Source organism: Pteropus alecto, unplaced genomic scaffold (assembly GCF_000325575.1).
Source record: "Pteropus alecto unplaced genomic scaffold, ASM32557v1 scaffold106, whole genome shotgun sequence".
NCBI lineage: Eukaryota > Metazoa > Chordata > Mammalia > Chiroptera > Pteropodidae > Pteropus > Pteropus alecto.
In genome coordinates, this window is record NW_006442103.1 from 10,372,430 (window position 1) to 10,384,277 (window position 11,848).

Genomic DNA, 11,848 nt, shown 5'->3' on the forward strand with positions numbered 1-11,848 from the left:
TGAGAAAGAGGAGACTGGGCTGAGAGGGGACATCGAGGAGGGCGAAGTGATAGGTGGCACGAGAAAGATAAGCAGCTGGAGGTGAGACCGCGAGGAAAGAAAAGGCGAAGAGAAAAGTGGGCTGGTTTTCGACAGGGCGGCCGGAGGGTCCACTCATGCCAGGGTCTCTCCAGCGACCTTGCTGATGGGGAAGATGGAACAGAATGAAGGCAGGTGAGGATGGACAGCTGGGCTGAGATGTCCCAGCATCTCTCCGAGCCTGCAACAGAGATTACTTCCTGGCTGCCCCAGAGGCCAAGGCTGGTGGGTGGGAGGAAAAAAGGAGGGGGGAGAAGAAGCAGCCCAGCCAGATGCAAGCGAGACTGTTAACCCTTGGGTGCCTGTCGAGATCCGTCTCTGAGGCAAAATTGGGGCCCCAGGTGCAGGGGTGGCCTCCTTTGGTGGCTACACTCATTCCACACTAATGCTTGAAATGGCTCTAAAAGACGGGCAGCCCTTGAGAGTAAGCATTGTCCTCTCTTTGCTGCCCTCAAACATCACTATCTTGAAGTGCCTGTGGCAAGGATGTCTTCCTGAGCGTCCCCTTCCCCACAGGCCCTTTCCTCCATACTGCTTACATCCGGGGCTCAGAGCCTCAGTGGCAGCCAGCCTGGAGCAGACGAACCTCCTGCATGTCCCAGATTCCTCTAGTGGGTCCTGAACCAGAAGTTCCTGAGGACCTGGGCAGTCATTCCCACCCAGGGCTACCTCCTCAACCGCCCAGCAGAGCCCAAAGTTCCCCCCATGACTGTCCTACCTCTTCCCATGACTGACCTCCCTCTTCCACATTCTCCCTCCTCCTGTCAGGCCAGGGCCCTCACCACATCCCTGTGCTGAAGGGCATTGGGCCATCCTGCACCTCTTCCCTCCAGGCCTCACCCTCCCTCTCTCTGCATCAACTTCTCCCCACCTTTTGAAGCCTTGCTGAGGTCCTTCCTCGCTGCAACTTCCCCGGTAGCTCGGCCAGGGCCTCTCCTCCTGGCTGAAAGCGGGCGAACATTTGGGCTTTTAGTTACATGTAAATCAGGATGTCATTGTGCGCTGTTTTATATCCTTCCAAAAGGATACCTGTATCCTCCCTGTATCCTTCCAACGCGCTATTGATTTGCAGTATTTGTCTCATCCATCTGGATTACCGAGGCAGAGCCCAGGGCCCAGGACGATGTCAGCCCTCACCCCATCCTGACAGCATTGCCTTCAATCTGGGGACATCAGCTGCCAAGAGGCGACTTCCAGCTGGGGAAAGAAAGCCCAAGGGTTTTTCTCTACCTCTGACTGGAGAAGGGAAGACTTAGTGCCAAGGAGAGGGTGAAGGGGAGAGGAGGAAGGAAAGAGGAAGGAAGGGGCATGTCAGGAGCCAGTCCCATCTCTCGGGTAAGCAGCTACTGGGCCAGGTGGGTGCTGAGAGCGGAGAGAGATCTCAGGAAACGTCCTTGACATGTTAAGAGTTGGCTGGCTGGATGCAGAGCCTAATGAGGCTGACTGGCGGCAGAGTCTGATGGGGTTCGGAGAGACAGGTGCCAGCCGCGGATGGCCTAGAGCTGGTACTGCTGCCTGCCTCTGATTAATTGCTTGGGCTCCTTTAGACACACATGCGCAGGGCTCCAAAGGTCTCTGGCATAGGATGGGCTCCCAGTGAAACTGCGTTTGGGTCCCTGGCTTTTCTAGTAGCAGAGCCAGACTTGTGTGGAATCAGGTAGGAGGAAGGGCTGGGCGCAAGGAAAATGTCTCTGGCTCGAAGTCTGGAAGCTGGTACATGAACATGAACTTAAGAGGAGAAGGCAGTTCACAAGATGCCTGGCTCAGTGTTTGATGTTGTAGGAATAGAATAATGGTTAGATGTAAGTCTTGCACTCGAGGAGTTTCCTGAGTAAATGGAATGTAGACTGGTAGGCATACCTCCCATGTCCTTAGTACAAGTTCAATGTATAGGAAGGCTTGGCCTGGGAGGGCCTCTTGGAGATGACATTTGTTGTTTGGAGGGAGAGTAAGGTTGTGCCATGGCTGTTAGGCAATCCTGAGAAAGCTGGATTTGGGGAATGCGGCATCCTGGGGTGAGGGGCAGAGCCTGTAGCCTTATAGGTATGAAGGCATGGAGTTCCTGGGGAGAAATGACATCCTCTCTATCACAGACATGGCTGGGCCCCCGACTGCTGCTGCTCTGTCTCCTGGTGACCAGGAGCATCACCGAGGAGGAGTCGAACCACTGTAGCTACATGATCGGGGATGGGCACCTGCAGCTCCTGCAGCAGCTGGTGAGTGTGTGGACACACCTACCTTACCTTCTCCCCACTGGGGAAACTGAGGTGGGAGCCAAGGAGCAGGGTCAAAGCGAGGGGCGGCAGGCAGAGAAACAGGGCTGTGGAGAACATGGCTTGTGGCCCCCACCTAGCTCCACTGATACTCCCCTCACTGACCTTCTCAAGGTCAGGGCCTCTGACCCCAACCCCAACCCCATCCATGAAGCTATCTCTGACTTCCCTGCTGGCAGGGGACAGGGTGGGCTTCCAGCTGGTTGCCTAGGTGAATGATTGCCTGGAATGTCAATCATAGACACTGAAAAGGCTTGTGAGGCCTGCTGTCTGTCCCTCAGTGGGATGCTTCCTCTGAGGAGCCAGCTCAGTCTGCCTGCTGTGTCCAGATGTTGCCTCTAGCTCCTGGACTCCCAAATGTGACGCCAGCCTGGTACCTGGGCCTCAGCCAGATTTGGCGGGGAGGCTCCTGCCTAACTCCCAGCCCTTTACCCTCATGTCCCTGGCTCTTGCCCGAGCCATGGAGCTGGGATGACCTGCTCACCCGGGACATGAAGGAGCCTGTGCTTCATCCTGTTTGGGCCAGCAGTCGTCAACAATTCCAAACATGTTTCTGCCAAGCAGAATCGGGTTGCTGTCATGGCTGCTGTCCTGCTTAGAAGGGAATTTACCATCCCTCTGGCCAGTCAGGCAGGGCGGGACATGACTGGTGAAGGCCAGCTTCAGGGCCCTGATCTTAGGGCCTGTAGGCTGGACCTCCTGCCTCTCTTACCCCTATACTTTTCCTCCTGCATGTAGCTGCCACAGCAGCCCAAAGCAAACCAAAGAGCCGCGGCATTCTCTGAGGCTTAGAATCATAGAACCACTGCTCTGGGGGCCAGTGAGGGCTTTCAGGGCATCTAGCCCCAGGCCCTACAGATCCTGAAGCCCCAGAACTTGTTTAGCCTCTGTTTGAATTCCACCCATGACAGGGAGCTTACTACCTTCCACAGGAGATTATGTCCTGTATCCTCTATTAGATAGTTCTTTCCTATAACAAGCTGGCATCTGTCCGATGTCTTGGAGTGGGAGGTAAAAGGAAGAGACTTCTTATTCTTCTACTGCCCTCACCTGGGCATGTGAAAGACACAGGTCTTCCTCTAGCCTTGGTTCTGTCTTTCTAGGTGTGGTTAGGGGTAGGTGGATGAGGATTAAACCCTGATTCGCCCAGAAACTCTAGTCCCCATTCTCAGGCAAGCTCAGCTGAGCTGCAGACCACCTGCCACCACTGGCTCACTCTCTCTTACAGATTGACAGTCAGATGGAGACCTCGTGCCCAATTGGCTTTGATTTTGTAGACCAGGAACAGTTGGTGAGTTATGGCTTTATGTGTTTCCCAGGGCAGGTATACGTGGGAGCGTGAAAGCTGGAGAAATCCTAAAGCTGGGCAGCGTGAGGGTATGAGGATCCCTGGATGCTTAAGTCTGGGGCACCAAGGGCCAGAGTTGGGCAGGTCGAGGGGCTCAGTTCCCCTGCTGCTCCCTTCTTCTGGCCTGGCACGTGTCAAGGTCTTACTATGTGCCAGGCACTTCTCTAATTTAAGCCTGATGGAACCACTCTATGGCACACTCATCTTGTTTATTGACCCCAGAGAGATTAAGGGAACACAGCTAGCATGGGGTAGAGGCCTGATTTGTACCCATGCAGCCTGGCTCGAAGGTCTAAGGCAAACCAATACTTCTGGGTCACATGCTTTGCTTAAGGATGTCACCTCCATCCAGCAGGCCAGCAAGCAGGGAGTCAGTCCAGCCTTTTCCCTCGTCCTCCTATCCTACCCCCAGCCAGTCCAAGTTCTGCTGGTTCGGCCTCCCAGAAGCTCTGGGGCCTGGCCCAGCCCCACCCCTTGGACTATTTGCTTGGACTATTTAAAGAAGCGAACCTCTGAAATGTGCTCTCTGCTGCCACCGATGTACCCCTCATCTCTCCAATTAAGGGAGCTCTTGGAACCCTAACCTGCTACCTTCCCTTCCCTTCCCCAAACCTGTCAGGGGCCTCCCTCACTCCAGGAGAAGCCCAGGCTGTTTAGCCTGGGGTTCACAAGCTGCAGCCTCCACCACACGGCCCCACCCACTACCTCCATTATCCGCTCCTTCCTGCCCCCGGGCCTTTGCACAAGCTCTTCCTGATGCCTGTAATGCCTTTCCAAGGGCCCCTACCCTAGCCCTCATTTTGTTTGTTCATCTTCGTGCTTCACGCAAAACCACCACGATGCCCAGAAGTTGCACCCATCTCTGAGTTTCTTCCTACCTGACCCATATGTAGTTCTATTAGAACTGGAGGCCGCCTCACAGTCCAGATAATAACCTCCATATTTCATTATTTCCCTTGCTCACTAATGCTTTAACCAGCATTTACTAGGAACCTAGTGGACCAGATACTAGGAATACAGAGCTAAAGCAGAGCCTCTGTTGAGGCGACCACCATCTCTTCAGGGAGACAAAACACTGAGGTTATTCTTTGGACCATGAGGTATCTCCAGCACCTCTACGGCCTAGAGGATTAGAAGGAACCATATGGTAAAGAGAGATAGAAAGAAAGAGAAGTTCCCCAGTGCCTACCCTCCTCATGTACCCCCACTCTGGCTAAAGTGTCATTGTCCAAAAACCTGAAGCTCTCTCTAACCAGAATCCACATTTCCTTCCTCTACCCCAATCCCCAGCAGTGCCAGGTCCCAAGGAGAGAGAATGAAAGGCCAGCTGAGGGCAGCATCCTCCTAAGTACCAAAGCGCTGTGGCCTGTGGCCTCTCCCCCGGGTAGCAGGAGGGCCGGCTGCAGCCCTCCGTCGGCCTGGGACGGTGGCCATCTGGCAGAGAGCCTGGGTTCCCAGGCCGCATCAGCCAGACCGTCAACTCCAGGTTCTCCTTTTTCAGAAAGACCCCGTTTGTTACCTTAAGAAGGCATTTCTCCTGGTGCAAGACATCATGGAGGATACCATGCGCTTCAAAGACAACACCTCCAATGCCAATGCCATCCTGAAGCTCCAGGAACTCTCTGTGAGTTTGAAGGTCTGCTTCCCCAAGGACAATGAGGAGCCGGACAAGGTAGGAGGGTCCTGGAGCCGGGAGCACTGCGTAAGGGCAGGCGGTGGCTGTGGCGGCCCCCTCCCTGCCCACATGCACAGGACGCATTCACATTCTTCCCTCACTCTCTCATTCATTTCTTCTTTACACAAAGAAGAAACTTTGTGTCCTTTACTAAGGACTAACCGTGCAGGAGGCACAGCGCTAGGCCTTCAATTTCTTCATGAATGAGGACTGCACGGTTTGGACTCTCGGGGAGCTCATAGTGATGTGAGGTTGGCAGCCTATAAACAAACAAAGGCTCAAGCAAACAGAGTTGCAAACCATGAGGACTAGTCATTCATTCAACAAATAGTTAACGAGTGCGTGCTATGTGCCAGGCGCTGTTCTAGACACTGGGGAACAAAATAAACAGACAAAAATCCCCACATTCATGGAGCCTACATTTGGGGGTGGAGAGACAGTTAACAAAATACGTAAGTCAAATGCGTGGTACGTCGGATGGAAGTAGCTGCATTGCAGAAGGAAAAACCTGAAGGCGGTGAGGACGTGAGCCATAAAGGAGAACCCCATTAGGCCCTGAGAGGGAGAAACAGGACTAATTTATAAGGGGGTGGGGAGGAAGAGCCAGGGACGGCTTCTGAGTAAGAAAATAATCATTTGAGGTCCAAGGGTGAGTAAGTCAGGAAGCAAGAAGGCTGGTCAGAGCATTCCAGAACAGAGAACGCAATGCACAAAGTGGTGAGCAGAAACTTGCATATTCAGGAACCCAAAGTGTGGGCAGCGTGGCCAAGGCTTGGAAGTGGAGGGGAGAGAGGACAGGAGGTGGGAGCCAGAGCACCTGAGGTCCTAAAGAGCGCGCGAAGGCAGCCACGGTGAACGGGCCCGTGTCCTAACCTCATCTGCGTTGTGAGACCGTTCTGGTCGCTGTGTGGAGAATGGAGGGTAGGGAGCTGGTGTGGAGGCTGGGAGGCCGGCAGGAAGCGCAAGTCCCAGCCAGAGACAGGACGTGACAACTTGGTGGTCGCTGTTGGAGGCAGGTGCCAGATCAGGGTGAATAGAAGAGAGGAAGTAGAGGCAAGACGGCCCTGAGGAATGCCAGCATTTAGAGGTCAGGTGGAGGAGGAGAGCCTGGTAAGGAGCCTGAGAAGGAGCCGTTCAGGAGTTGGGAGGACGACCAGCGGTGTGCAAAGTTCCTCAGTGCTCCTGTGGGTGTGGGGAACCCGAGTCCCACAAGCAGAAGAGGAAAGAATAGCTCAGCAGACGGAGCTGAGGCAGCCTTGGCCCTCCTTCTAAGACACGCCGATGCTGGAGAGGGCCCGCAGCCCCATGGCCCACCCCAGGCCACTCTCCGCACCACAGGCCACCCACCCACCTCCTCGACAATCCCTCAAATGTCTTCTCTGTGCTCTGTGGATAAGGTTAACAGTTCTTGACACGGCCAGAGAGGCCCCGCAGGACCTCGCCCTTATGACCTCTCTCAGTTGCATCTCTCCACTCTCCTCCTAGAGGGCAGTACTGGAGCCACTCTAGCCTCCTTTTAGCCTTTCAACGGTTCAGGCTTTCCCACCTCAGGACCTTTGCACAGCCTGTCCCCGCCACCTGGAGAGCTCTCTCCAACCCTGCATCCCTTGCTGGTTTAGTCTTCCTCATCTTTTAGTTGGTTCTTTGGGGGCCTTTCCCTGAGCTCTACTTTAGTTCTCTTTGTTTTACACTCTCAGATCATCCAGTACTTCTTCATAGGGCTCACTGCACCTGCAGCCATGGGTTTAGTGCCCGTGCCCTGCTGGACTCAATGTCCAATCCAGCCAGGGATCACCTCTCTTGTCCATTGCATGATTCCCAGGTCATTACCATATGCCTGGCACATGTATGCGTGCTACATGGATCCGTGAATAAACGACGTCTCTCACAGCCTCAGGATGCACTGTGCCACAAGCTAGGGGCGAGGGGAGGGAGAAAGCGAAAGAGAAAAATAAGACAGATGTGAGCAAGGCCAAGGACGTTTGACAAGCAATCTGGAAACAGAGGCCAGTGCTCCTCCTCACCGAGGGGGGCCCCGCTGTCCTTCCAGGCCTGTGTCCGACCTTTCAGTGAGACGCCCCTCCAGTTGCTGGAGAAGATCAAGAATGTCTTTAATGAAACAAAGAATCTCCTTAAAAAGGACCAGAACATTTTCAGCAAGAACTGCAGCAACAGCTTTGCTAAATGCTCCAGCCAAGGTAAGCACTGAGGGGGCCAGAAAGTGTGCGGCGGGGGAGGGGGTATAGAAAAGAGCAGGGATTGGGAGGTGAGAAGGGGGCTGGAGGGACCCCCCAGGAGGCAGCCTGGCTGCTACTCATGCTCCTGTGTGTGCAGATGTGCTTGTTTCATGTACATATGTGGCTTCGTGTACCTCTGAGTGGTCCTGGGCGCATGTCTGCTCTGACATGTGTGTGCATGCACACCTACATATGTCTGCATGTTGAGGCATCAAGAAGCATCGTGTCGGTGGCTGTGATATTAGGGAGTGGAGAAGGGGCCCCTCTCGGAGAGCCCCGTAGGCATGGAAGCTTCCCCACCAGCTCTGCAGGCTGGCTGAACGGATGGGGGGTTTCGTGGAGAGAGCAGAGGGCCCTTGCTCCAGGAGTCCTGCGGCGAATCACCAGGATATCCTGGCTGCAGAAATCCTCAGGATGCCTTGAGTGTCCCCTCAAGGGACAGGCCGGATGTGAAGTCTGAGCATCATTCAAACTCTCCCAGTGCTGGCCCAGCTGCACACAATGTGTACCCTGCGTGTCTTCGTCTCTGCGTCCTGTGCCACGTGTGCCCTCCTACATGCAACCTTGCTCCCTGAGGCAGAGGCTGAGGCCCTACCACCTGCCGATGGCCAACACCAGTTTCTTTGCTTCAATCTCAAGGCCTCAAGCCTTGGTCACATTCTAGCCTCAGCCCGTTCCCGCCTGTGGCTGTGACTGTATGGCCCCTCACTGTGCATGAAACCACCTTGCTGCTTCCAGCCAATGCATTGTCTTTGGGGCTTGAGGGTGTCTTGTGTTAGTCTTGGAGACTACTGCTCAACCTGCTGGCTGGCCACTGATCACCCCTAGCTTGGCGTCTGGCCAGCTGGAACTTCGGGAAGGGCTGTTCTCTGGTCCTTATTGACCCTGAACCCCGGTCTGTGCCTCGAAACCCCTCTTTGCTTTCTGCCCATAAGACTCTACAGTTCGCACCTTTCCTGCTTATAGCCAGTGTCATGAGCATCGGCTTCAGCCCTGCCCTCTCCTCATCCCAAGGGCGGAGTCAGGGGATGTGGAGATCTCCAGACCGATGTCCCCCTCTCGATCCCCTCTGAGAAAGCTGTGCTGAAGGCTGGTGACTCTATATCCTCCCCGTCTTTCTTTCTCTCTCTCTCTGTGGTTCTTTCAGATGTGGTGACCAAGCCTGATTGCAACTGCCTGTACCCCAAAGCCACCCCTAGCAGTGACCTGGCCTCTGTCTCCCCTCAGCAGCCCCTTGCCCCCTCCATGGCCCCTATGGCTGGCTTGACCTGGGCCGACTCTAAGGGGACAGAGGACAGCTCCCTCTTGCCCAGTGAGCAGCCCCTTCGTGCAGTGGACCTGAGCAGTGCCAAGCAGCGACCACCCAGGAGCACCTGCCAGAGCTTTGAGACACCAGAGACCCCAGGCGTCGAGGGCAGCCCCACTGGAAGCTCACCGGAGCCCCTCTCCTCTGTCGAGGCTCCCGTCTCTGGGATGGAAGACCTGCTTGATTCTGTGTTGGGCACTAACTGGGGCCTAGAAGAGGCCTCCGGAGAGGCCAGTGAGGGTTCTGTACCTCGAGGGGCAGAGCTTTCCTCCTCCAGGCTGGGAGGAGGCAGTGTCCAGGCGGAGGCCACCAGACCCCGCGACCCGTTCTCAGCAACGTCTCTGCTCTCCACATCGGCAGAGGAGCCCCAGTCAGTGGATGTGACTGGCAGCCCCCTGCCCAAGGTGGGCCCTGGGAGACCCACTGGCCAGGCTCAGAGACACGCATTTGAGAAGACAGGCCGTCTATCTGCTCTGCCTAGAGACCACCAGGAGCCAGGCTCTGCCAAGACCCCATCACTGCGCCCGCAAAGTCTCGGCGGCCCCTCCACCCTCTCTGCTGGACCAAGCCTTCCCAGCAGCCACTCCTGGGGCAACGTGCTGCCCCTCGGAGAGCCAGAGGGCAAGAGGAGCACCAGGGACCGGAGGAGCCCCGCAGAGCTGGAAGGAGGTCCAGCAAGCGAGGGGGCGGCCAAGCCCCCTGCTGATTTTAACTCCGTTCCTTTGACTGATGCAGGCCATGAGCAGCCGCCCCCCGAACCCCAGCGCCACGGGTTTGCCTTTCGCTTGCTGATACCCAGCGGCGTCATCCTGGTCCTGCTGGCCATGGGCGGCCTCCTGTTCTACAGGTGTAGGCGGCGGGTAAGAGCTCGGTGAGGGAGAGGAGCGCATCTCCCGAGGCAGCGGCCCAGGCGGGTAGAGGAGCAGGCCCAGCGGGTGGGATGCCTGCTTGGGTTCAGCCTGGGCTCTTCAGACACCGAGACAGGTGGCTGACTGAGCACAGAGGAGGGGAGGTTGAAATGGAGGTTTCTTCAAGAATGGGGAGGGCTCAGGCTAGAAAGTCAACGGGAAGGGGTGGAGCAGCAGGGAGTGGGAGAGAATATCCGTGGGTCAATAGCAGGATGAGAACCCGGATGAGGGGAAAGTAATGCTGTGTGACGGCCAGGACAGGGCGTTCCCTGGGGCTCCGCAGAGCCCGGCCCGAGGGCCACAGGATAGCAGGTAGCCTGCACGGCTGCCAGAAATGGGCATCGCCAATAGAGAGGCTTTAGGAAGCTCCCCTGGCCCTCTGGCTGATCCCACTTCCGGGGAGCTGGGAGAAACTTCTGGAATTCATCAGCTCCTCCAACACCCTGGCCTGGGCGTGGGCCACAGTGTCCCCAGCGGCTCAGTGAGTCTGCTCTTTTCTGTCCCCAGAGCCGTCAAGAGATTCAGACAGTGGATTCTCCCATGGAGCAACCAGAGGGCAGGTGAGAGTTTGGGGCGGGGGGTTCTGCAGGTACCGGGGGCCTGTCTCGGCATCTATTTCCCCTGTAGATTTGGGGGAGACTTTCTCTCACTCGCTCTGAGGAAATGCAACTTGGAACAGGAGGCGGGGTGGAGAGCGGGAAGGATGTCTAGTCTTTCCTTGCTAGCTGGGATTTTTCCTTATTTCTTCTCAGTTCCTTATTTCTTAAGCAGTTTTGGGTCTTCTAAAGCTGAGGGGGCTGAAGCACATGTGCAGGGAGGTGGGGGACAACCTTAGGGGTATCCCTCACTACTCAGCCGCTGCCGACGTCTCATACCAGCCTTGCGCTCTACCCGCAGCCCCCTGACCCAGGATGAGGACAGACAGGTGGAACTGCCAGTGTAGAGGGAATTCTAAGGTAAGACTCTGATGTGGATCTTTCTCCATCCCTTAAAAGGAGCTACATCCTTTTCCAGTCACCCTAACTCGTTGGTGATACCACCAAGTCCCCCGAGGCCCACACACTTGACTCGCCCCCCTGCCTCCTACTCCCCTTTCCATCCGTCACCAGGGCTGGCGAAACTTCTCCTGGGTCCTCAGGTCTCCCCGCGGCCCCTCTATTCCCATCACCCCGTCTGAGGCTAAGCACTATCACCTCCACATTCGGTTACTCTGCCTTGGGCTTTAGTCTTGCGGCCACCTTCCATCCTAGAACCACCTTAATCCTCTTGTGTAAGGTCTTTACCCTCCTGGGGAAATTCAGGAGCTGTGCATCACCAACCACTTCAAACCCATCGTTCTCAGCTCGATTCCCAAGCTCCTGCAGCAGCTGCCCCCGACATACACCTCTTGCCAGCTCCCTCTCTGCTTGCACCTTGATTTGACCCTTCTCCGCCAAGATCATTTCTGCCTTCCTGCTTTTGGGTTCATGGAGCTATAGAATTTTGGCTTTGGAAGGGCTCTCAGAGGTCATTTGGCCTAGCATCCCACCCCAAAGGGGCTCCCTTTCTCTACATCCCTGACAGGGCGTCACCCAGCTCTCACTCACACACTGTCAGTCCCGGGCAAGCTCCTTGCTGTGTCCCCAATAGCACCATGTGGAAGTCCGTCCTCGTGTGAGGTATAACCGGCTTCCCTGCCCACCGCCCCCCCGTGAAGGCCCTCCCTCCTAGTCTCATGAGAGCCCTCTAATCAGTATCTAATCAGTTATCCATGACCCCTTTAAGAATTCTCTCAGCTAAGTGTGGCCAAGTCCCTCAAACATTCCTTATATGATGTGGTTTTCAGACCCCTCACCATCCTGGTCGCCCTCCTTTGGACACACTCGTTTGTCAATGTCCCTCTGAAAATGTGGCGCCCAGCCCTGGACACAGTACTCCAGATGTTGTCTGACCAGCTCAGAGTACAGTGGGATTGTTATCTTCCTTGATCTGGACAGTATTCTGCTATTTGTACAGATTAAGCTTGCATTAGTTTGTTTTTTTT

The 11,848-nt window shown here is 55.6% G+C and overlaps 1 protein-coding gene across 4 annotated transcripts in view; it reads left to right on the forward strand.

Moving 5' to 3' along the window:
• Positions 1-271: 271 nt before the first annotated feature.
• CSF1 (colony stimulating factor 1) overlaps positions 272-11,848 on the forward strand; it is a 16,479-nt gene continuing 4,902 nt past the window's right edge. Inside the window, exons 1-8 of one of the 4 annotated variants that reach the window (XM_025052232.1) lie at positions 274-2,294; positions 3,580-3,642; positions 5,201-5,371; positions 7,425-7,572; positions 8,759-9,777; positions 10,333-10,385; positions 10,723-10,781; positions 11,651-11,817. In XM_025052232.1, the coding sequence (XP_024908000.1) occupies positions 2,079-2,294; positions 3,580-3,642; positions 5,201-5,371; positions 7,425-7,572; positions 8,759-9,777; positions 10,333-10,385; positions 10,723-10,768 (1,716 nt within the window). In that variant the 5' untranslated portion in view covers positions 274-2,078 and the 3' untranslated portion in view covers positions 10,769-10,781; positions 11,651-11,817. Of the gene's footprint in view, positions 2,295-3,579; positions 3,643-5,200; positions 5,372-7,424; positions 7,573-8,758; positions 9,778-10,332; positions 10,386-10,722; positions 10,782-11,650; positions 11,818-11,848 lie in introns of those variants that run through there. The other 3 variants (XM_015595473.2, XM_025052233.1, XM_025052231.1) reach the window with 3 other exon arrangements.